The 26,100-nt window shown below is 47.1% G+C and overlaps 1 protein-coding gene across 1 annotated transcript in view; it reads right to left on the reverse strand.

Annotated features, from left to right (window-relative positions):
- The window catches only part of pcdh15b (protocadherin-related 15b), a gene marked incomplete at both ends in the record, with an annotated part of 695,468 nt that overhangs the window by 2,848 nt on the left and 666,520 nt on the right, over positions 1-26,100 (reverse strand). Inside the window, 4 exon segments of the mRNA XM_084323056.1 lie at positions 6,154-6,283; positions 15,133-15,206; positions 15,482-15,520; positions 16,558-16,579. Of these exon segments, the coding sequence (XP_084179182.1) occupies positions 6,154-6,283; positions 15,133-15,206; positions 15,482-15,520; positions 16,558-16,579 (265 nt within the window).

A 26,100-nucleotide genomic window follows, 5' to 3' on the forward strand; every position in this document is an offset into this window, starting at 1 on the left:
GTGGAGAGTTTAGTCTAAACCCCAAAACCCAATCTTTCCCCATTTGACTCTGAAAGAGAATAACTATCAAAGAAATTCTGTGATAACAACTTCCTTTGTGAAAGCAGCTACTGGAAGTTTGTGCTGATATAGATAAATAAACTGAAAATGAAAGCAAGAAGACATGTGGTTAGAAGGGCAGCAGAAAGAGGCCAGGGCAGCACAGATGATCAGTTATTGAGTTACTGCAGCAGATGCTGATTTGAGAGGGTTTGACAACACTGGTTGTCACTGCTGTTGTTGCTAGGCGACCATTGAAAACTTGTTGGAGGCACGGTGCTATTTTGCTAAAAGTTGAAATATATTCAACGTCTAGCGCTCTCAGCGTGGTCAGGAACATGTAATAGACATGTTATGACATCTAATAGACATGTATTACCATGTAATAGCGCAGCGTTTCCATTGAAACAAACAAGCAAAAAGCCAGCTCTGAAGGGACAGACTCCAACAAACTCCAACTCTGGGTACAATCAGATTTTTCCCCCAAAAAGTCAGGACTGTAATGCACCAAGCACCTTGGAAATTAATAACCAAACCACTCTCCCCTCTGCTCCAAAAAGGTCCGGACTCTAATGCTGCTAAATCACACTCAGCACTAAGCACTTTTGGACAATTAACACTTAGATTTGATGGCATATGCTGCAAAATGTTTCATCCTCATCTCATTTTATTGCACCTTAGGCTGTTTCTGTGTTTTTCTTAATTTTCTATTTTTTTTTACCAAGTAGAATATGAAGAATGAGACTAAGAATGAAATAATAGCTTTTTTTCCACACCCTTAGGGCACATGCAGAAAGAACATGATACCATCACCGTCTCAATTATTTAGATGGACTGCCAACAGCAAGCCGCCAGATTTGAGCAGAGTTCAATATTTGCGGCCAGCTGCTGCCAATAACCGATCAGGTTATTGCTACATTTTCCACGTTCTGTGTGTGTGTGACATAAAGGGATTGTTGGATTCAACACATCTGTTTGTCTGATTAGGGACAACTTGTATTACATTTTAACATAACTTGGCCATAGATGTGTAAACATAAAGTGTTAACTTTATTAACATACAGTATCTTGTGTTGTATTGAAAGATGTGTGTGTGTGTGTGTGTGTGTGTGTGTGTGTGTGTGTGTGTGTGTGTGTGTGTGTGTGTGTGTGTGTGTGTGTGTGTGTGTGTGTGTGTGTGTGTGTGTGTGTGTGTGTGTGTGTGTGTGTGTGTGTTGTATCTAATGGAACACAAGGAACGTGTAAAATCAACAACCTTTTAAAGAAAGTACTACAATAGTTATAAAAGCCACAGATGGAGAGAAATATAGAGAGGAAGAAAGTTAACTTGGAACCAGAGAAGTAACACAGAGAGGGAAGAAGAGGACACAGGTTTAAATCACACCAAACAAGGAGAGAGACAGAAAGACTAAATTCCACTCAGGTAATGACTGCAAACCCAATCCAGGCATTTAAAAATAATTGTACAGGCTTACAGTTTAATCTCAGAGGCTAGATCCTTGTCTGCATTTCAATCAGCAGACTCGTTTTCTGATTCCCCCTCTTCATCCTCCTCGGTTCCTGAGTTGTCTGAGTTGTCATGGCCACTGATTTCCTCCTCGTCCTCAAGAATAGGTGATAGGTCATCTGAGGTGTCAATCATGTCAGAGCTGAAGTCTGACTGGTAGATGGCACCGCTCGAGGCCCGCCTCCTTGACAATGGCATCTGACCGGACCTTTGCGACCCTGGCCCCTCACACTCCTCCTCCTCTTCTTCATCTCCCGATTCCTCTTCCTCACTCTCTTCTTTTATGGTTCCACGTGAGCCGGAGGAATGTCTAGACGTTTTGGGCCTAGAACGCCCACTGGTGGTCACAGAGCTCCTCGTAGCAGAATCGCTAGAACCGGAACTAGTGCTGCTTCTCACTCTTGCTCTGCTACTCCGGTTTAGCCCACTGGCTGTCGACGATCGTCTGCTTCTGTTTGTACTAGAGGAGGCTGATGATCGTTCACTTGTTTTACTTGAACTGGTACTCTTGGTGCTTCCTGAGGTAACACTTTCTTTTTCTGTGTTAGTGCCACTGCTGCTATGACCAGTACTTTGACCGCTGCTGTCTTCCTCCTTTTCCTCCGTGCTCGTTTTGGAACTTGCTGAGGTTCTCGACTGAGAACTTTCCTCGCTCCCTGCCGAAGTCTCACTCCCCTCTTCCTCCTCCTCCTCTCCCTCGCTCTCTGACTCCGATCCCTCTTTCTCCCCTGACCGGCTTCTGTTCGTGGACTCTCCCTCTGTGTCCATCCCCTCCTCCTTCTCTGTGCCAGAGTCTGACTCTGTTTCATTTTTCGCTGTGTCCGAGTCTGTCTCGGTTTTCGACCCGGTGTGTTCGTCGGAACCCCCCAGGCTGACATCTGAGGGGGAGTCTTTGTCCGAGTCACTCCTCTCCGCCGCACTGCCCCCAAACCTGGCCCCTCTCTCCTTCCATCCCTCCAGATCTCCTGAACCACTAGACGCATCGCCTCCCATTCTCCTCTCCCGCCCACTCCCCCGCTCCTCCTCATTTGAACAGTTCAGAGATCTCTCCGTCACTGATGCAGAAATACTCAAGTCTCCGATGGAGTGGTGTCTGCCTGCACCTCTCTCCTCTCCCTCTCTCTCTCCTCCTCTCCATCTGTCTCCCTCTCCTCCACACCTCTCCTCTCCTGTGTCCCCTACCCTCCCGGGTCCCTGAAGCCTGCTAGTGAGGGAGATGAGGCTGAGAGCTTGGCTGAGACGTTGTTTCAATAATGGGGCTTTTTTGGTTTCCGTCGACGTCTGGAAGTAACTGCCGTCGATAACCATACCGTTATCCAGGCTGGCTGACTCTCTCCCTCCTTCTCCTCCTCTCACTCCTCCTCTTCCTCCCCATCTTTCTCTCTCTCCTTCTCTTCCCCTCACTCCTCCTCTCCCCCATCTTTCTCTCTCTCCTTCTCCTCCTCTTCCTCCCCCTGGTCCTACTCCTCTTCCTCCCCATCCATTACTTTCTCGCCCTTCCTCTCTTCCTCCAGTTACTCCTCTTCCTCCTTCTCCACCGGTTATCCCTACCCCCATCCCTCCCTCATCTCCTCCTCTTCCTCCTCCTCTTCCTCCCCTTGGTCCTACTTCTCGTCCTTCCCATCCGTTGCTTTCTCGCCCTTCCTCTCGTCCTCTTCCGTCAGTTTCTCCTCCCTGTCTGTCTCCTATTCCTCCTACCCCCATCCCTCTCACATCTCTTCCTCCCCACCTTTCTTTCTCTCCTTCACCTCCTCCCGCTCCCCCTCCCTCTCCTCCTCCTCCTCCTCCTCCTCCTCCTCCTCCTCCTCCTCCTCCTCCTCCTCCAACTCCTCCTCCTCCTCCTCCATTCCCCTCCTCCATCGGCCCCACTCTAGCCTTGCTCCAGGGCAGGTGGACGGCAGGGGGCTGTTCGGTGCTTTTGCCCCCAGAGGAGAAGAGTGTGCTCAGCCTCGTCATGGCCATCGGCTTGCTCGCGGCCCCGGATGCCTGGAGCTCCGAAGTTGTGGCAGCGGTGCCCTCAACTGGCGGTGCTTTGTCATGTTCAGTGAGTCCTATGTTCTTTCTGGGGGGATCACGGGGAGGAGGAGGAGAAGGGGGTTGGGGGTAGGGGGCCACTCTGCCTCCCTTAAACAAAGGCTTCCTCCCACGCCCCAGTACCTGTCATTGTGATATTAGTCCAAGACATAGTCAGGTTATTTATATGGAAAACATATTATGTAAACCATGATATGACACACTTTATATGGTAGATACATAATATAAAAGATACAATCAATGAATATGTGGGTAATAGTGATACTAATATGCATCCAGCCAACTAACTGAACAGGACATCAGTCAACTGTGTAACAGTGATTAAAAAACACATTGTAACAAGGATCCAACAGCTAGGGCGCTTGACACTTTTGATAACTGATAACTGTTTGTTTTCTTAACCCTCGAGACGACCTTCAAAAAACCCACTACCTGTCTCCCTAGTGACCGAAACTGCGATCTCAGTAAAAACACGAATTTTCTTCCATGAATATCATTATTAACTTCAGTCTTCACCATACATATCGAATATTTATTCATTTTCAGGATTTTAACCATTTCTTAAATTAGGGTTAGGGTTATGGTTAGGGGGTTAGGGTTAGGGTTAGGGTTAGGGTTACCCTAACTCTAACTCTAACTCTAACCCTAACCCAAACCCTAACCCTACCCCTAACCCTAACCTGTCCAGTTCTGCGACTAGGGTGAAAGGTGTGACACTTGTTGTTCACGCGCTTAACACATTCAGGGCCATTGGGATTAGACGGGGCCCACTCTATACGGGCAGCATATCAAAACAAACTTTCATTGTGCGTGAGGCTGTTTGTAGAGCTAAATCTATACTTTATATTATTGCTATCTGTCCATTCTCATTGTCAATTGACACTATAAACCGTCCCTTCAATATGCCTTAAATAAATATTTTTTTCATCAATACGTTCCCATTTTATAGCGTCTTGAATATGAACGTTATAGCCGAATGTTCTGGGGTATTTCCTGGAACGCGAGATATAGGGTGCTAAGCTAATAACGTTAAATCGAATGGCGTTTCGGCTATAGACAAGCTAGAGCTAAAACTCAAAATGCATATTGTCGGTATCATGGTCCACCATGAATGCATGAAAGGGGGGGGGGGGGGGCGGGGGACGTCGTTTCTGATTATTGATTACCAATAACGGCATTAGCCTCAGTAGCCTTATTCGCTGACCGGGTGGATGGCTATGAGAGCACGGCCCGACCGGGCTGTAATTGACAGTCAAATCGCTCTTACCTGTGGCCGGTTGGACTGCAAAAAGGATTTCCCAGTCATCGATTGCCATCTGGTAAATCCATATGTCCATTGGCTGATGATATATTCCTTTACTGCATACTGAATTCAGCATCCCAAAAACTATTCCAGGCCATCGGCTACACGCATAAAAAAAAAAAGTAGGCCATCGGCTACTTTAGGCTAACAGAAAAGTCCATTCATAATACAATTTTTAAAAACACCGGTCTGTAACAGGGAACACTGCATTATCGAGACAGCGCCCCTACGAGGATCTGGCCGGTAATGCACTTTTCCGAATTCCAAGAGTAGGGTAAATCTGCAGTGCCGCTCGGTGACATTGAGTAGGATATTACAATGGAATAAAAGCCAAAACAACCTTGCCACGTATATATACGTGGTTGGCCGTCAAGCGTTGGATCCAAAACACGTATACGTGGTTGGCCCCGAATGTGTTAATAGTGATTGTTTAAAAAAAAGAAAACATGGATTATTGTAATGTGAGTCCAAGATGTGATACTGAGCTACTTTTTTGGCATATACATAAAATCTAGCCAACGCTATCCACAAACACACGTGAAGAAAACCCTAACCCATTTGACCAGAACTGCGACAAGGGTGACTCGAGGGTTAAGATAAAAAGGGGAAATATTATTTAAAAAATAAACCTAAAGCAGTTGGAGTTAAACTGTACATTGCCAGTTAAATTTGATTTATTTAGGCCGCTTCACATTTTTGATAGCTGTGGCTCGACAGAAATTACAAATCTTTGACAGAAAAAAGTGTAGTTCGACATTTTAATGACAAGCATTGTCATATAATGTATTAATGTAATTGGATGAAATGACAACCTTGAAACGAATATACCTGTAGTTTCACTTTAGTTTTTGGCTGGAGCTAACATGGAGGAAAGATTGACAGAGCAGATTAACACAGTCGGCAGTTTACCGTGTTTTGTTACCATAGAGTTGACAGACACTGTTGTCAAATAATAAACGATAAACACTGAATGACTTTCAATTCTGTCACTCTACAGTTGGCAAAGGTGTGTGAGCGCCCTGGCATAAATAGGCCTTTAGTCCTCCCATATCCACATTCTGATCTACACCATATGGAAACAACTCTACACAGTAAATTTCGCAGAGTAAATTCTACTCAAACTGTGTACATTTTAACTGAGTAAAATCGTACTCAGTTTGAGTAAAATTTACTCTGCAAAATTTACTGTGTACAGCCTTTTATCTACTGATGTCAACTGCACTTCTATTGTGCTTCTACTATGTGTTAGGTGTTTCTACTGTAAGGGTACCTCTCCATCAGAAGCCTGGGGGCTGTAGTAGTAGCTTCCATCGTCATCCACCACCACTTCTCCGTACTCGTCATAAAGCCCGCTAGGAGAGATTAGCTTCCTACGACTTCCATACTGAGGAAGATCATAGCTGGAGAGAGAGAGGGGGGGTAATAGAGAAAGAGGGTGGGAGAGAGGGGGATAGAAGGGGGATAGAGAGAGAGGAGGGGGGTATAATAGGATAGAGAAAGAGAGATGGTGGGAGGGAGAGAAGGAGGATATAGAGAGGATGGGTGGGAGAAAGAGGGTGGGTGGGAGAGGAATGGGGAGTGAGAGAGCGGTAGAGGAAGGGAGAGAGAGAGAGGTTATAGGAGTGATGATAATAATGCTTACAATATGAACTACTTGGCTAATGCCCCAGTCTTAAAACCTACTTATGGGATTTCACAGGCATTAGCACGCACACAGGCATTAGCACGCACAAACGCACGCACGCACGCACACGCACGCACGCACGCACGCACGCACGCACGCACGCACGCACGCACTCTTAGTAATTAGCATGTTTCTACAGAAGAGCAGAAAGTAAAATGTATGTTTTATGTGTCTGGGTTTGAGGAGTAATGGGACATTTAATGGGATTACAGTCATCTGACAAAAAAATAAGATTATTGTAATCCATAAAGTCAGTGATTCTTCATCCCAGGACCCACAGTAACTTTAGTCATTACCTGGTTCTTTAAAGCTACAAAAACCAGGCCTGTGTTTTAGCACCGCCTATTTTATAAACCAATGTATTTAGAAAGTAATTTTTTCAGCAAATCTCTAAAGGTCCCCTCCACTCAGAAACATGTTTTTTCCACAGTTAACGGAGGGTTATGTATATAACCCAGTTCTATGAGTTATGGTGCGCTCAGCACCTGTCTGCACTGTACTTCACTTCGTGCACGAGCACTGAATAAAAAATTCCACCATGTACCTTTACATCCCAACATCCGTCTGACCACACCCCCTTCCGCTTACCTTCATAAGCAGGTGTGTGGTCACCTACTCGCCTCCTTCCCAACTTTCACCACAAGGTGAGATCAAGGGCCGCAGCGGCGTCCAGGTGCTGAGCGCACCATAACTCATAGAACTGGGTTATATACATAACCCTCCGTTCTATGTCGTTAATGGCTTGCTCAGCACCTGTCTGCAACAGGGGCTGAGCGGGAGCCATAGCCCGACAAATGTACCCCGCTGAGGCCCCCCACAACCATCAGACCGGGGAGGACCGAGCCCACCGACCCTCCCTAATGGAGGATACCCCCCCTATTGGAGGTTCACAGGAGGGCGACGGATCCGACCGTGCGAAGAGGCACTCAAGCAACCCAACGCACAGGGTGAGCAGACCGTGGCTTGACCCCACGACTACACACACGCACAACCCGCATGCCACCCGGGAACGAACGAAGGAACAACCTCGTTACTGCCCCCAAAATCACGGGGTCAAGAGCAAACCCAACCCCGTGGCAAGGCCGTAGCAGCGGAGCGCGAAGGAAGACCCAGTCCCACTTAAGGGACTGGATCCCCTGGAAAAAGGGGGCCCGGAGAGGTCAATGAGTTAAGACCCCACCAGGCGGACACTTAGTGACACCGCCCCCCATATCGCCAGCGTATTCGGATAGGGTCCCTCCAAGAGCGGGCCCTTTCCCCCCAATAGCCCACCGCCTGGCACACTGACCCTGCAGAACAGGCAGTCAGCATGGCCGTAAGCACACAAAAAGGTTAACCAACGGAAGCAGGCAGCGCACCGGGGAAACCAGGCAATAGGCTGTAACCTGAGCCTGGAGTACTGCGGACGAGACAGGCGCCAAGGAGTCAGCTGAAAACAGCCCCTCCGGCGGAAGGGGCGCATGCTGGCGTTGTTGATTACCATGACAAAGCCTCTATAAAAAAAACCCACCCAGAGGGGTCGAGGCAGAGAAGGTTGACATGATTGGCAGACGTCATGAACGTGCAGGGGCACACTCAACTGGGCAACCCGGGAGTTGACTCTGCTCCAACACACCAGGGAACCAACCACCCCCATGACCACATGCGGTGGTTGTTCCTATAACCCCTCAAGAAAAAACTCCAAAACACACCTGCGGGTATACACTGGCTATACCGCAGTACAAGTGTTTCACTTTTCAAAAAAGGGTTATTCCAGGTCTACGGTATCAACGCAACTTTACTTCGGACCGGGCCCGGCGGCTCGGGAAGCACACAGGGTTACTAGAGGAGGTCCAGAAGACCACCCCAACAGCCCTCCCTCCGCCATGCGAGAGAGAGAGGAGCGAAGAAAAGAGAGAACCAGCCCCTCATGATAGTGCCAGGTACAAAAAAGTGTACCCAACAAGGGTCTCTATAGCGCCCAACCTTGTGACACCCCGGGCCGACCCGGCATTTTTCCCCCCGAAAAAAGCCCAAGTCCCTCAGGGTACCAGAACAGCAGAACTGCATCCCCGGCGGACAACGGGTTAACTGACCTGGACCAGCGTGACCAGAACCAGTCCCGTGCCCTAACCACGCCGACATGCCGACTCCAGGAGAAGGGGCAGATATGCGTGTCGATCAAAAAACACGAAAAGAGGGCGCCACCCAGACGGACCGGAGAGAACCGTCACGGTGGCCCACCCCAAGGGCGTGAGACCCCTCTACCTATGTTTTGATCTCATTCCATTAACATCCCCCAGACATGAACGGGAACCCGTCGAGAACCAGTAATAGGGTCTCGGAAGAGGACAAACCCTCCATCCCAGTTGCTTTATAAAAACGCTGTTTTAACCATAAGCAACCAAGGCGTACTAGCTACCCGCATGATTCTTATCAGAAAACACCCCGAGCTAGCACTATGCATGCGTCGGGACACAACCACATCAATGAACAGGTTAAATGAGACCTTTCATTGAATCCTCAAGGCGCCTGGGAGAACGACAAGAAGGGCGCGGTGCTTCCTACACCCCACACTCTTTTATTAAAAAGAAAAGAAGCACCGACTGAATGAATCCCATTTGACACAACTGAGGACAAAAAACCCTTACCCTTTTTATTTTGAATCAAATCATATGAGAGGGCCGGGGAGGGGTAAACAGAGGGGACCACAGGGGAAAAAAGTCACTGGGCTAACGGCGCCTGCCGCCTCGAGCCGCTCGGGGTCTGCCACCTCGGGGAGCCCCGGAGGGACGGTAGACAATCGGTGGCTGGTCTCGACGATCCCTACCGTCTCCTCCAGGATGGGCCGGCTGCAGCGGCAGCGCTCTCTCTCCTCCTGGCCTTCTTCGAAGGGCCAGCAGCGGCGCTGGTAGTAGCGGTAGCCACGGCGGAGGAAGCTCGACGACGTGGCAGCCGTCTGACTCGACCGGCGATGTCGGGAGGGGGAAAATGAGGTTGGAGCACGGAGCGCTCCTCCTGCATTTCTCTGCACGTCAAGGTCATCAACTGCAGGGCCTTCCCGAACAGTCCAGCATCGGAGAAGGTTGCCGACAGAAGAGGAATCCTCTTATTCTCCAAAGATGGCGCTGGACCAGAGTTGCCAGGGCGCGCACTTTCCCAGCGGCTATGGCCTGCGGCTGAGTTAGATGCAGGATAGCTCCTGCCGCCTGGGTGAGCTGGTCATGTTGGACATCACTCAGCTCCATGCCGCCCGTCAATATCCCGGACATGAATCTTGCCAGCTGTGCGATGTTAGATGCAGCAGCCAGAGATTGTGTTCCGGCGATAAATGACTGGTCGCTCCAGTAAGCCAACCGCCTCGCCGATTTCCCTTGCGGGACCGGTTTACGTAACGGCTCCCACACCACCTCCGGACAGAGGAGCGCGGCCATCGGCCTATCAAGCCGCGGCACGCCCTCCCTCATACCGACGACCAAACCCTCCACCCACGTAACTGGTACGTAGGCGGGGGTGAGGCCCATGATGTGAGACACCACCTGGCCCTGACGAACATAGGCCCCCATTGAGGGGAAAAATGGGTAGACAACGTCCACCCCTCTCACCGGGCGACGCTGCCATAGATGACCTATGAGATCATCAGGAACAGGAACAGGCAGTGGCTGCGGCAGCGGCACGCCGTTTGCGACTGCCGCCACCGCCATGAACTCCTCCTGCAGACTTTCCTTTACCGAGCCCGCATCCCTCACATACAGCAGGCTGTCACTGGTCAAGGAACCACACTCCGATGTGGCTGATAGCAGGGCATCTTGCTGACGAGTCGGAGGTTCTTCTCCCTCTTCAAACAAGGCGCCCCAAGGAGACATTTCACCCCCCTCCAGTGTTACCTGGACGGGCGGGATACCTGTCTCCACCGGGCCTTCAAATAAGAACCTGTCCGCCTCTACCATGTAATCCTCAGTTTCCATCGGGCATGTAGAGACCGACGCATCCTCACTGGGCTCCAGCAACTCACCAAACCCAGGCCGTTCGCGCCTGCAAGCAACCATCTTGCGACGTGAGCGAGCCGACGCAAAAAGTTTGCGTCTCAAATCCCCTGGAACCAAAGGAACCGGCCGCTCAACAGCGGACGTTTCCCCGGAAACAGAGGAACCAGAGCCAGGACCAGGCCATCGCATAGGCGACGGCACCGGTGCACCAGCTCCTCGGAGAGGCAAACTACCCATCGGACGCCTACCGGGCGTGGCTGTTAACCACGAGAGAGGCAACAGTCCCGCTCCAGGACGCACGACGGAGGCGGAAATGGAGAACCGCTGGTGGAGAGTGGCGCTGCGAACACGACTCTCCGAAGTAGACATTATGACTTAGATTTTTCTATCGAATATTTATGAGAGAAGAAAAAAATAAGCACAATGTAAACGCTTTCTCAACTTTCTTCAGCTAACAACCTCGTCAAGTGGGGATCTACCGAAGGCACTTCCTTGTGGTGAAAGTGAAGAAGGAGGCGAGTAGGTGACCACACACCTGCTTATGAAGGTAAGCGGAAGGGGGTGTGGTCAGACGGATGTTGGGATGTAAAGGTACATGGTGGAATTTTTTATTCAGTGCTCGTGCACGAAGTGAAGTACAGTGCAGACAGGTGCTGAGCAAGCCATTAACGACATAGAACTCCTGTTGGAGGCAAGACTTTGACTATACAGATTGTTATTTGTGCAGAATTTTTCAACAGAGTGCCTTTTTCACATTCTTCTACTGGGGGGTTATTTGTACTTCCTCAAAATGTGACACAACTAATCCTGTGAACCCATCATATTGCCCGGCTGGCCACACTGTCATCAGGAAATGCTAACTGCTCATGTGAAATGCTAACCTGAAACTTGTATTATAAGTTGATACATCTAGTGATTTATGCACGAAAACAATAATCTTTAATTCTAATAAAAAATTATGTTGGCGAAACAAGACAAAGCTTTAATTTTGGATCAAATGAAGGGGTTAGAGTGGCTCCATGCTCCCCTCTAGTGGTCAGACAAGTATTATTGCAGCTTTAAAAAAGAGGTAATCTGGTCATAGGAGGACCCAAGAATAACTGGCTTGTGACTCATGTTGTGTCCTGAGACCCATAGTTTCTGCATTAAGTTATGTACATAGTAAATGCATTTATTTTAATGTGAAGACTTTAGACAGTTATCACTTTACATAATTGTAAATAGTGGTTGATTAATGACATCAGAGGAAGATATCTCTTTCCCTCCCATTCCTTCTGTCTCTTTCTTTCTCCTTCTTCCTCTGTCTCTCTTACTATCTCGTCCTCTTTCTCTCTTCCTCCCTTACTCCAAGCTAATATATTGGAGGGAGGCTAATGTCATCCAGTGGGAGATGGGGGTATATGAGACGTGCTCAGAGTGTTTGGGTGGTTGGGTTTTTTGGTACCAAATCAAATGGAAATGCTGACAAATCTGAACTGTGTTATACCCCAATTACACACAGGATATGTGTCCTGTCCTCTCTTCCATTTTGCTTCCTTGCTTCTCTCTCTCTCTCTCTCTCTCTCTCTCTCTCTCTCTCTCTCTCTCTCTCTCTCTCTCTCTCTCTCTCTCTCTCTCTCTCTCTCTCTCTCTCTCTTTCTCTCTTTCTCTTTCTCTTTCTATTTCTCTTTCTCTTCTCTCTCTCTCACCTAAAGGGGGCAGTGGTGAGATGTAAATGGGCTTCCATAGTACAGACCTACAGTATTAACAGTGAGATGCTCGTCACAGTCGTAATGAATTCTTTGTAGAACTTGGGGTCGAAGGGCCCAAATTGGGTTGCAGTCCTGTTTCTGTCCCCACATAACATAATAATGAGATGCTGCTGCAGGGTGAGACTAAATCTACTCCGTAGAGTCCCTTTGAGCTCTCCTTTTTCTCTCTCTCTCTGTTCTTAAAAAATGATGTATTGAAATTCGATTTTCTCTCACAGAGTTTAAGTCGGGATGCATTGGAAAATGGCACAGCATGCACCAATCAGAACACAAGACAAAACCTCTCATATACTAATCTCATGTTGTTCTCGCAAAGAGATCTGGAGAAGTTGGTCATAAAAGTTGTTTTGAAAGGCGTGATTAGGGATCTTTCTAAGATCTTTGTAAGTTAAACCGGTCAAATTCTGCTCCGGCGAAGCATAGCGGATCTGCGTTTTCTGAGGGTGTGTGAGTGAGGCGCCTTCTTTCAGAGCCTCATCTCCATCATAACAGCCTCCCAGACTCTGGTTAAAACACTGCTTACATCCACTTAAGGCAACTAACATGTGCTTCCACATTGCTCTGATTGGCCAACTGACCCCACGTGACGCTACGGCTCGTTTTCCCCCTACGGCGGTAACGCGCGCATGCGCATTTTCGTTTTGACGGCACTCAAACGCCAAGCGAGGCTGCTCGCGGAAATAGGCTGCTCGCGGAAATGTAATGTTATGTTCGAATCCGTAGAATACATATTTATCAAAACAACATATTTATCAAAACAACTACCAGATTCACTCATAACGTTATTTCGCGTGACAACACAGCCCAGCTGTCAGAAACTGTACATTGTAACGTTATATAACGCAACGTTATATAATGTTATTTCGCGTTTTATTCATAACGTTATTTCGCGCGACAACGCAGCCCAGCTATCAGAAACTGTACATTGAGGGGGTTTGAATCACTGTACATTGAGGGGGTGCGAATCACTGTTTACACTCCCACAACTGTACATTGTAATGTTATATAACGCAACGTTATATGCTGTTATTTCGTGTTTTATTCATAACGTTATTTCGCGTGACAACACAGCACAGCTGTCAGAAACTGCACATTGAGGGGGTTTGAATCACTGTACATTGAGGGGGTGCGAATCACTGTTTACACTACACGCACCTTACTGTACCATGTTCTACATATAGAACCTCATCTCATGCACCGGTTTGAATCAAAGCCCTATCGAACATACGCAAGCTCTACTGTCTTTAACTATAAGCGTTTACACTCCCCACTTACTGTACCATGTTCTACATACACTGTGTGTTGTTGTAGCCACCGGGTAAATCGCGATTTTTTTATTAGTTTGTCATGACAAACCAATTACATAATCCAACATATGTGTAAAGGCACAACATATTCCAGTTAACGGTATATATTTTTTAATGATTCGTTACGGCGCAATCAATACTTCCATGTGCTCGGGACCTCCATGTTTTGGGGGTATTCATCAGAAAAATCGGATCCGGGATTCGGCTCCCATCAGTCGGGCAAGAACTGCGGGTTTTCAGCCTCTCTCCTCTCTCCTGGAGCTTAAGGGGGAGCCGCGCTCGGCCAATCAGAGAAACGCGGAAGGCGCTCGGCCAATCAGAAGAGAGACGCGTCACTCGTTGGAGGCTCATGTCTCCGGCGTAGGGAACGAGCGTAGAGCGGCTGGTATCGTCGCGTGTACCTGGCTACCTGCATAAGCATAACAATAGCACATGGAATGCAACACATTTCATGACAATCACATTCACAGGTTTCGTGTGAACGGTGCTCTGCCTGAGTCAGACCATCGTTCACACCAAACCTGAGGGGAGGGGGCAGGGAGCTCTGTGTCTATTCCATCCAACCATCCACTACACTACACAGTAAAATACTTATGCACAAAAGTAATTCCATGCAGCACTGCAGAATGTGAAAGGGGATTCAGCGCCATGAATCAAATTATCACCCCAACTACAATTAACTACAATTACATTTAAAACATTGTTTGTTTTTCCACCATATCTGTTGACAATATAATTTCTTTATATATTGAAGGCTACATCCTGTGCGCACGCGAGGGAACATTTATGCGCATGCGCACGCGCACGCGGGAGCGCGCATGCACGTGACGTCAATAAAACGCAGTGCAACCAGCTTTGAAATCACCTGGCCGTGGGACCTTGATGGATGGGGCCTTGGTGGAAACGTTAACTGTAGATCACAGCGTTGGCTGTCACCAAACACTATCCAACAACATTGTTCATTAGTACTTTGACTTCTGCACTTCATCTTTTGCCTCATCCTCTGTCCTGTCTGTAATGTAGCCTGTTTTGCATCGTGTAGTTTGTTGAGGTACCTTTCGCTGCAAGACATTTCCCCACGAGGATAAACTTTTGTAATACTAGCACTAGTTGTCTGATGCCCTGGTTAGGATAATGGATGGTATTGTGGTGACCTATTTTATTTAATACAATTTATTTATTTACACATGTGCACTACTTTTCAGCAGCGACCTACTCCACACGCACACGGTTCCATACCAGGGAGCTGCCCAGTATAGCTGAGCAGGTCCTCTGGAGCAGTTTGGGTTTTCGGTGCCTTGCTCAAGGGCACTTTAGGGGTTGACACACACACACGCACGCACGCACACACACACACACACACACACACACACACACACACACACACACACACACACACACACACACACACACACACACACACACACACACACACACACACACACACACACACACACACACACACACACACACACACACACACACACACACACACACACACACACACACACACACACACACACACACACACATACTAACCCGTGTTCATAGTTGTAGTAATCTTGAGTGTAGTAGTCTTGTCCAGGGTCGATGCCTGACTCCACTGATAGCTCCTGTTGGGTAGGAAACAGGTATTAGCATGAACACACACACAGTATACATTCACACACGCACGCTCGCACGCACGCACGCACGCACGCTCACTCACTCACTCACTCACTCACTCACTCACTCACTCACTCACTCACTCACTCACTCACTCACTCACTCACTCACTCACTCACTCACTCACTCACTCACTCACTCACTCACTCACTCACTCACTCACTCACATCACTCACTCACTCACTCACTCAGGAGTGATCAGAGACAGAAAGACAGTGAGTACCTCTGGTCTTAGCAGAGAAGGTCTGAGAAGTTGTTGTGTCTATCAAAAAGAAAGAAAGAAAGAAAGAAAGAAAGAAAGAAAGAAAGAAAGAAAGAAAGAAAGAAAGAAAGAAAGAAAGAAAGAAAGAAAGAAAGAAAGAAAGAAAGAAAGAAAGAAAGAAAGAAAGAAAGAAAGAAAGAAAGAGAGAGAAGCATGAGCAGAACATGAATAAGAAAGGTTGTAGGCTAGTGAATCAAAAGGGACAATAATGATATAATATAATAAAGAATAGAGGACAGAATAGAGTACAGGATAGAGGACAGAATAGAGGACAGAATAGAGTACAGAATAGAGGACAGAATAGAGTACAGGATAGAGGACAGAATAGAGGACAGAATAGAGGACAGGATAGAGGACAGAATAGAGGACAGAATAGAGGACAGAATATAGGACAGAATAGAGGACAGAATATAGTACAGAATAGAGGACAGGATAGAGGACATAATAGAGTACAGAATAGAGGACAGAATAGAGGACAGGATAGAGGACATAATATAGGACAGAATAGAGGACAGAATAGAGTACAAGATAGAGGACATAATAGAGGACAGAATAGAGGACAGAATAGACTACAAGATAGAGGACAAGATAGAGGACATAATAGAGGACAGAATAGAGGAGAGAATAGACTACAAGATAGAGGACAATATAGAGGACATAATAGAGGACAGAATAGAGGACAGGATAGATGACAGAATAGAGGACAGGATAGATGACAGAATAGAGGACAGAATAGAGGACAGGATAGATGACAGGATAGAGGACAGAATAGAGGACAGGATAGATGACAGAATAGAGGACAGAATAGAGGACAGGATATATGACTGGATAGAGGACAGAATAGAGGACAGGATAGATGACAGAATAGAGGACAGAATAGAGGACAGGATAGATGACAGGATAGAGGACAGAATAGAGGACAGAACCGGATCCATACAGAACTGAGGTCAAGACAGAGGATGAAGGGTGGATTTCTGAGTTTCATGTTTCAGAATCAGAAGGTATTCTGAAATAATCAAAAGCAAAGATACACATACCTCATGTTGTCTATATCCACGCCTGAAGACAGAGAGACAGAGAGAGAGAGAGAGAAAGAGATATACATAGAGAGATGATCATCCAATCGCCAACACAAACCAGTATCAGACCAGCACTGCTTCCAAAAGATAATATTAGAATCAATCAAATCAAACTTCTTATTTAGAACATTGGCACAATGAAACCAAAACACAAAGTAAATTGCAATGCTATTTGGGCCTAAAATGAGAATATACTGTAAAGTGGCAGAGTATCTCTCCACTGTACTAAGCAGAGATGGATCCTTACCAGGTACAGACTCTGTGACCACAGTCTAACCCTTACCAGGTACAGACTCAGAGACCACAGTCTAACCCTTACCAGGTACAGACTCAGAGACCACAGTCTAACCCTTACCAGGTACAGACTCAGAGACCACAGTCTAACCCTTACCAGGTACAGACTCAGTGACCACAGTCTAACCCTTACCAGGTACAGACTCAGTGACCACAGTCTAACCCTTACCAGGTACAGACTCAGAGACCACAGTCTAACCCTTACCAGGCACAGACTCTGTGACCACAGTCTAACCATTACCAGGTACAGACTCTGTGACTACAGTCTAACCCTTACCAGGTACAGACTCAGAGACCACAGTCTAACCCTTACCAGGCACAGACTCTGTGACCACAGTCTAACCATTACCAGGTACAGACTCTGTGACTACAGTCTAACCCTTACCAGGTACAGACTATGTGACTACAGTCTAACCCTTACCAGGTACAGACTCAGAGACCACAGTCTAACCCTTACCAGGTACAGACTCTGTGACCACAGTCTAACCCTTACCAGGTACAGACTCAGAGACCACAGTCTAACCCTTACCAGGTACAGACTCAGAGACCACAGTCTAACCCTTACCAGGTACAGACTCAGAGACCACAGTCTAACCCTTACCAGGTACAGACTCAGAGACCACAGTCTAACCCTTACCAGGTACAGACTCAGTGACCACAGTCTAACCCTTACCAGGTACAGACTCAGTGACCACAGTCTAACCCTTACCAGGTACAGACTCAGAGACCACAGTCTAACCCTTACCAGGCACAGACTCTGTGACTACAGTCTAACCCTTACCAGGTACAGACTATGTGACTACAGTCTAACCCTTACCAGGTACAGACTCAGAGACCACAGTCTAACCCTTACCTTACCAGGTACAGACTCAGAGATCACAGTCTAACCCTTACCAGGTACAGACTCAGTGACCACAGTCTAACCCTTACCAGGTACAGACTCTGTGACTACAGTCTAACCCTTACCAGGTACAGACTCAGAGACCACAGTCTAACCATTACCAGGTACAGACTCTGTGACTACAGTCTAACCCTTACCAGGTACAGACTATGTGACTACAGTCTAACCCTTACCAGGTACAGACTCAGAGACCACAGTCTAACCCTTACCAGGTACAGACTCTGTGACCACAGTCTAACCCTTACCAGGTACAGACTCAGAGACCACAGTCTAACCCTTACCAGGTACAGACTCAGAGACCACAGTCTAACCCTTACCAGGTACAGACTCAGTGACCACAGTCTAACCCTTACCAGGTACAGACTCAGAGACCACAGTCTAACCCTTACCAGGTACAGACTCAGTGACCACAGTCTAACCCTTACCAGGTACAGACTCAGTGACCACAGTCTAACCCTTACCAGGTACAGACTCAGAGACCACAGTCTAACCCTTACCAGGCACAGACTCTGTGACTACAGTCTAACCCTTACCAGGTACAGACTATGTGACTACAGTCTAACCCTTACCAGGTACAGACTCAGATACCACAGTCTAACCCTTACCAGGTACAGACTCAGTGACCACAGTATAACCCTTACCAGGTACAGACTATGTGACTATAGTCTAACCCTTACCAGGTACAGACTCAGAGACCACAGTCTAACCCTTACCAGGCACAGACTCTGTGACTACAGTCTAACCCTTACCAGGTACAGAACCAGAGACCACAGTCTAACCCTTACCAGGCACAGACTCTGTGACTACAGTCTAACCCTTACCAGGTACATACTATGTGACTACAGTCTAACCCTTACCAGGTACAGACTCAGAGACCACAGTCTAACCCTTACCAGGCACAGACTCTGTGACTACAGTCTAACCCTTACCAGGTACAGACTATGTGACTACAGTCTAACCCTTACCAGGTACAGACTCAGATACCACAGTCTAACCCTTACCAGGTACAGACTCAGTGACCACAGTATAACCCTTACCAGGTACAGACTATGTGACTATAGTCTAACCCTTACCAGGTACAGACTCAGAGACCACAGTCTAACCCTTACCAGGCACAGACTCTGTGACTACAGTCTAACCCTTACCAGGTACAGAACCAGAGACCACAGTCTAACCCTTACCAGGCACAGACTCTGTGACTACAGTCTAACCCTTACCAGGTACATACTATGTGACTACAGTCTAACCCTTACCAGGTACAGACTCAGAGACCACAGTCTAACCCTTACCAGGTACAGACTCAGTGACCACAGTATAACCCTTACCAGGTACAGACTATGTGACTATAGTCTAACCCTTACCAGGTACAGACTCAGAGACCACAGTCTAACCCTTACCAGGCACAGACTATGTGACTACAGTCTAACCCTTACCAGGTACAGACTATGTGACTACAGTCTAACCCTTACCAGGTACAGACTCAGAGACCACAGTCTAACCCTTACCAGGTACAGACTCAGAGACCACAGTATAACCCTTACCAGGTACAGACTCTGTGACTACAGTCTAACCCTTACCAGGTACAGACTCAGAGACCAGTCTAACCCTTACCAGGTACAGACTCTGTGACTACAGTCTAACCCTTACCAGGTACAGACTCTGTGACTACAGTCTAACCCTTACCAGGTACAGACTCAGTGACCACAGTCTAACCCTTACCAGGTACAGACTCAGTGACCACAGTCTAACCCTTACCAGGTACAGACTCAGAGACCACAGTCTAACCCTTACCAGGTACAGACTCAGTGACCACAGTCTAACCCTTACCAGGTACAGACTCAGAGACCACAGTCTAACCCTTACCAGGCACAGACTCTGTGACTACAGTCTAACCCTTACCAGGTACAGACTATGTGACTACAGTCTAACCCTTACCAGGTACAGACTCAGAGACCACAGTCTAACCCTTACCCTTACCAGGTAGACTCAGAGATCACAGTCTAACCCTTACCAGGTACAGACTCAGTGACCACAGTCTAACCCTTACCAGGTACAGACTCTGTGACTACAGTCTAACCCTTACCAGGTACAGACTCAGAGACCACAGTCTAACCATTACCAGGTACAGACTCTGTGACTACAGTCTAACCCATACCAGGTACAGACTATGTGACTACAGTCTAACCCTTACCAGGTACAGACTCAGAGACCACAGTCTAACCCTTACCAGGTACAGACTCAGAGACCACAGTCTAACCCTTACCAGGTACAGACTCAGAGACCACAGTCTAACCCTTACCCTTACCAGGTACAGACTCTGTGACTACAGTCTAACCCTTACCCTTACCAGGTACAGACTCTGTGACTACAGTCTAACCCTTACCCTTGCCAGGTACAGACTCGGTGACCACAGTCTAACCCTAACCCTTACCAGGTACAGACTCTGTGACTACAGTCTAGCCATATGGAGGTGTAGTGGTTACATCATTGTTGTTTCCAGCCGGTCCACCTCGCTTGAAATTGCAATGTATTTCCAATGGACACATTTGTAAATCGTCTAGTTTAAAACAAATAAAGCATGGACATTGGCATGGTGTACCTTTCTGTATGTATTCATCTACAATCTATAGCTCAACATGAAACAATTCGCAATGAATCGTAAAATAATTACGTATAATTTTTTTTCAACCAAAAATGCTTAAACAATAATGTTAGTGATAGAAGGGAACTCATTTTGTGCAAAATGTTTTTTGTGCCAATGTTCACGAGGCAGAATTATTACAATAGCCGATAATACATTTTCCCAATGATAAATCCCTAAACGGGTGGACTGCGCGGACGATCCAAAGTGATGTCAGACTACACCTCTCTATTTAGAAAGGCAGACATAGAAAAACATCGTTACCAAGAGACATAAAACACTGGTCACTGTACGACAGGTGAGATTGAGAACGAGGTGCACTTTCTCCTACATTGTGAAAAAATCTACAACATTCGTGATTCATTTATTTTAAAATTTACATTAACATTAACATTAACATGGGAAACATGGTTAAATGCCAGGACCCACTTCAATGATAGCGTTGTGAACGCATAATCTCTGTCTTAAATTATGGCTATGTGTCATGGTCCCAGCCAGGGATCATGCTCAAACAATGTGAACAGTGTTTTTCTGCCGCCCTCTGGTGGCCAAACGCAGCAACTCCAGATCCTGGACTCTCTATGGAATTTTAGTCTAGGTTTGCTGGACTCCTTTAATGCCTTGTTGTGTTCTCTGTTCATGTTGTGTGGTGCGTTTTAGCTTGTGTTTTTAAAAAGGTTTATTGTTTCATGTTCCTTAAAGGTTCATCTCTTTTTCATATGTATTCTCTAAGGGTTAATCATTTACATGTGCCCCTTTAAGGCTTATCCCTTTTCACATGTTATTAGTGTTAACTCTTTTACATATGTATTCGCTAAGTGTTAAATATCTACATGTGCCCCTTTAAGGCTTATCCCTTTTCACATGTTTTTATTGGTGTTAACTCTTTTACATATATTTGCTAAGTGTTAATACTTTACATGTGTCCCTTTAAGGCTTTCCCTTTGCACTTGTTTTTTATTGGTGTTAACATCTTTACTTATGTTCCTTAAGGATTGTTTCTTTTAGATATTCCTTTACACTTGTTTTTATTAATGATGTGAGTTGTTTTACTATCCTGTGTTCCTTGGCCATGCAGGCCTGTTACCAGCTGGCACTTGTTAGTAATCACAGGGTAGCATATAGACCTGCTCGTTCCCCTCACTCATTGTCGCACCATTGCCTTGTTTCAGTGTATTGTTTCACATAGTTGGTTTCGGTCACTTACTCACCTCTTGTCTCTTATCTTCCCTGTGAGTCTGTTCCTATTTAGTCCTTAAAAGCAGGCCAACAATGTACTGCGCCCTTGCCCAAAGATAGGGTGACAGAGGCCCAGCCGTTCGAAGTAACAGGTGTAGATTTAGCAGGGCCATTATATGTAAAGCCCCAGAATAAAAAGGCATATGTAGCTTTATTTACTTGTGCAGTGACAAGAGCTGTGCATTTAGAAATAGTATCAGACCTCAGCACAGATTCATTTCTTTTGGCCTTTAGACGATTTGTGGCCCGACGAGGAATCTGTACCACGATATATTCAGACAACGCAAAAACATTCAAGCGTGCAGACAAAGATCTGAGAGCTATGTATAATTTGATAAAAGATAAGAAGATACAGGAGTTCTTTGCAGGGAAAATGATCACCTGGAAATACATAGTAGAACGGGCAGCTTGGTGGGGCGGGATGTGGGAACGCATGGTGAGGTCAGTGAAGGTGTGCTTAAGAAAGGTGTTAGGAAAAGCGTTTTTGACATTTGAAGAGCTTCAAACGTTGCTTACTGAAGTGGAGGCTGTTGTCAATTCAAGACCCCTCACGTTCACACACGCAGAGTGCGGAGAGCCTGCTCCGCTAACCCCAGCCCACTTCTTGGTGGGACAGAGACTCACGACCCTACCTCCACTGCCCACTCCCCCCAATTACCCCGCTAATGCTGACGCAGCTAAGCTCAACAAACGGTTACAATACCATCAGAGACTGATCAGACTACAGTCTAACCCTTACCAGGTACAGACTCAGAGACCACAGTCTAACCCTTACCAGGCACAGACTCTGTGACCACAGTCTAACCATTACCAGGTACAGACTCTGTGACTACAGTCTAACCCTTACCAGGTACAGACTATGTGACTACAGTCTAACCCTTACCAGGTACAGACTCAGAGACCACAGTCTAACCCTTACCAGGTACAGACTCTGTGACCACAGTCTAACCCTTACCAGGTACAGACTCAGAGACCACAGTCTAACCCTTACCAGGTACAGACTCAGAGACCACAGTCTAACCCTTACCAGGTACAGACTCAGAGACCACAGTCTAACCCTTACCAGGTACAGACTCAGAGACCACAGTCTAACCCTTACCAGGTACAGACTCAGTGACCACAGTCTAACCCTTACCAGGTACAGACTCAGTGACCACAGTCTAACCCTTACCAGGTACAGACTCAGAGACCACAGTCTAACCCTTACCAGGCACAGACTCTGTGACTACAGTCTAACCATTACCAGGTACAGACTATGTGACTACAGTCTAACCCTTACCAGGTACAGACTCAGATACCACAGTCTAACCCTTACCCTTACCAGGTACAGACTCAGAGATCACAGTCTAACCCTTACCAGGTACAGACTCAGTGACCACAGTCTAACCCTTACCAGGTACAGACTCTGTGACTACAGTCTAACCCTTACCAGGTACAGACTCAGAGACCACAGTCTAACCATTACCAGGTACAGACTCTGTGACTACAGTCTAACCCTTACCAGGTACAGACTATGTGACTACAGTCTAACCCTTACCAGGTACAGACTCAGAGACCACAGTCTAACCCTTACCAGGTACAGACTCTGTGACCACAGTCTAACCCTTACCAGGTACAGACTCAGAGACCACAGTCTAACCCTTACCAGGTACAGACTCAGAGACCACAGTCTAACCCTTACCAGGTACAGACTCAGTGACCACAGTCTAACCCTTACCAGGTACAGACTCAGAGACCACAGTCTAACCCTTACCAGGTACAGACTCAGTGACCACAGTCTAACCCTTACCAGGTACAGACTCAGTGACCACAGTCTAACCCTTACCAGGTACAGACTCAGAGACCACAGTCTAACCCTTACCAGGCACAGACTCTGTGACTACAGTCTAACCCTTACCAGGTACAGACTATGTGACTACAGTCTAACCCTTACCAGGTACAGACTCAGATACCACAGTCTAACCCTTACCAGGTACAGACTCAGTGACCACAGTATAACCCTTACCAGGTACAGACTATGTGACTATAGTCTAACCCTTACCAGGTACAGACTCAGAGACCACAGTCTAACCCTTACCAGGCACAGACTCTGTGACTACAGTCTAACCCTTACCAGGTACAGACTCAGAGACCACAGTCTAACCCTTACCAGGCACAGACTCTGTGACTACAGTCTAACCCTTACCAGGTACATACTATGTGACTACAGTCTAACCCTTACCAGGTACAGACTCAGAGACCACAGTCTAACCCTTACCAGGTACAGACTCAGTGACCACAGTATAACCCTTACCAGGTACAGACTATGTGACTATAGTCTAACCCTTACCAGGTACAGACTCAGAGACCACAGTCTAACCCTTACCAGGCACAGACTATGTGACTACAGTCTAACCCTTACCAGGTACAGACTATGTGACTACAGTCTAACCCTTACCAGGTACAGACTCAGAGACCACAGTCTAACCCTTACCAGGTACAGACTCAGAGACCACAGTATAACCCTTACCAGGTACAGACTCTGTGACTACAGTCTAACCCTTACCAGGTACAGACTCAGAGACCAGTCTAACCCTTACCAGGTACAGACTCTGTGACTACAGTCTAACCCTTACCAGGTACAGACTCTGTGACTACAGTCTAACCCTTACCAGGTACAGACTCAGTGACCACAGTCTAACCCTTACCAGGTACAGACTCAGTGACCACAGTCTAACCCTTACCAGGTACAGACTCTGTGACCACAGTCTAACCCTTACCAGGTACAGACTCAGAGACCACAGTCTAACCCTTACCAGGTACAGACTCAGAGACCACAGTCTAACCCTTACCAGGTACAGACTCAGTGACCACAGTCTAACCCTTACCAGGTACAGACTCAGAGACCACAGTCTAACCCTTACCAGGTACAGACTCAGTGACCACAGTCTAACCCTTACCAGGTACAGACTCAGTGACCACAGTCTAACCCTTACCAGGTACAGACTCAGAGACCACAGTCTAACCCTTACCAGGCACAGACTCTGTGACTACAGTCTAACCCTTACCAGGTACAGACTATGTGACTACAGTCTAACCCTTACCAGGTACAGACTCAGATACCACAGTCTAACCCTTACCAGGTACAGACTCAGTGACCACAGTATAACCCTTACCAGGTACAGACTATGTGACTATAGTCTAACCCTTACCAGGTACAGACTCAGAGACCACAGTCTAACCCTTACCAGGCACAGACTCTGTGACTACAGTCTAACCCTTACCAGGTACAGACTCAGAGACCACAGTCTAACCCTTACCAGGCACAGACTCTGTGACTACAGTCTAACCCTTACCAGGTACATACTATGTGACTACAGTCTAACCCTTACCAGGTACAGACTCAGAGACCACAGTCTAACCCTTACCAGGTACAGACTCAGTGACCACAGTATAACCCTTACCAGGTACAGACTATGTGACTATAGTCTAACCCTTACCAGGTACAGACTCAGAGACCACAGTCTAACCCTTACCAGGCACAGACTATGTGACTACAGTCTAACCCTTACCAGGTACAGACTATGTGACTACAGTCTAACCCTTACCAGGTACAGACTCAGAGACCACAGTCTAACCCTTACCAGGTACAGACTCAGAGACCACAGTATAACCCTTACCAGGTACAGACTCTGTGACTACAGTCTAACCCTTACCAGGTACAGACTCAGAGACCAGTCTAACCCTTACCAGGTACAGACTCTGTGACTACAGTCTAACCCTTACCAGGTACAGACTCTGTGACTACAGTCTAACCCTTACCAGGTACAGACTCAGTGACCACAGTCTAACCCTTACCAGGTACAGACTCAGTGACCACAGTCTAACCCTTACCAGGTACAGACTCAGAGACCACAGTCTAACCCTTACCAGGTACAGACTCAGTGACCACAGTCTAACCCTTACCAGGTACAGACTCAGAGACCACAGTCTAACCCTTACCAGGCACAGACTCTGTGACTACAGTCTAACCCTTACCAGGTACAGACTATGTGACTACAGTCTAACCCTTACCAGGTACAGACTCAGAGACCACAGTCTAACCCTTACCCTTACCAGGTACAGACTCAGAGATCACAGTCTAACCCTTACCAGGTACAGACTCAGTGACCACAGTCTAACCCTTACCAGGTACAGACTCTGTGACTACAGTCTAACCCTTACCAGGTACAGACTCAGAGACCACAGTCTAACCATTACCAGGTACAGACTCTGTGACTACAGTCTAACCCTTACCAGGTACAGACTATGTGACTACAGTCTAACCCTTACCAGGTACAGACTCAGAGACCACAGTCTAACCCTTACCAGGTACAGACTCAGAGACCACAGTCTAACCCTTACCAGGTACAGACTCAGAGACCACAGTCTAACCCTTACCCTTACC

The sequence above is a fragment of the Notolepis coatsorum genome (assembly GCF_963971535.1).
Source record: "Notolepis coatsorum genome assembly, chromosome: 10".
NCBI lineage: Eukaryota > Metazoa > Chordata > Actinopteri > Aulopiformes > Paralepididae > Notolepis > Notolepis coatsorum.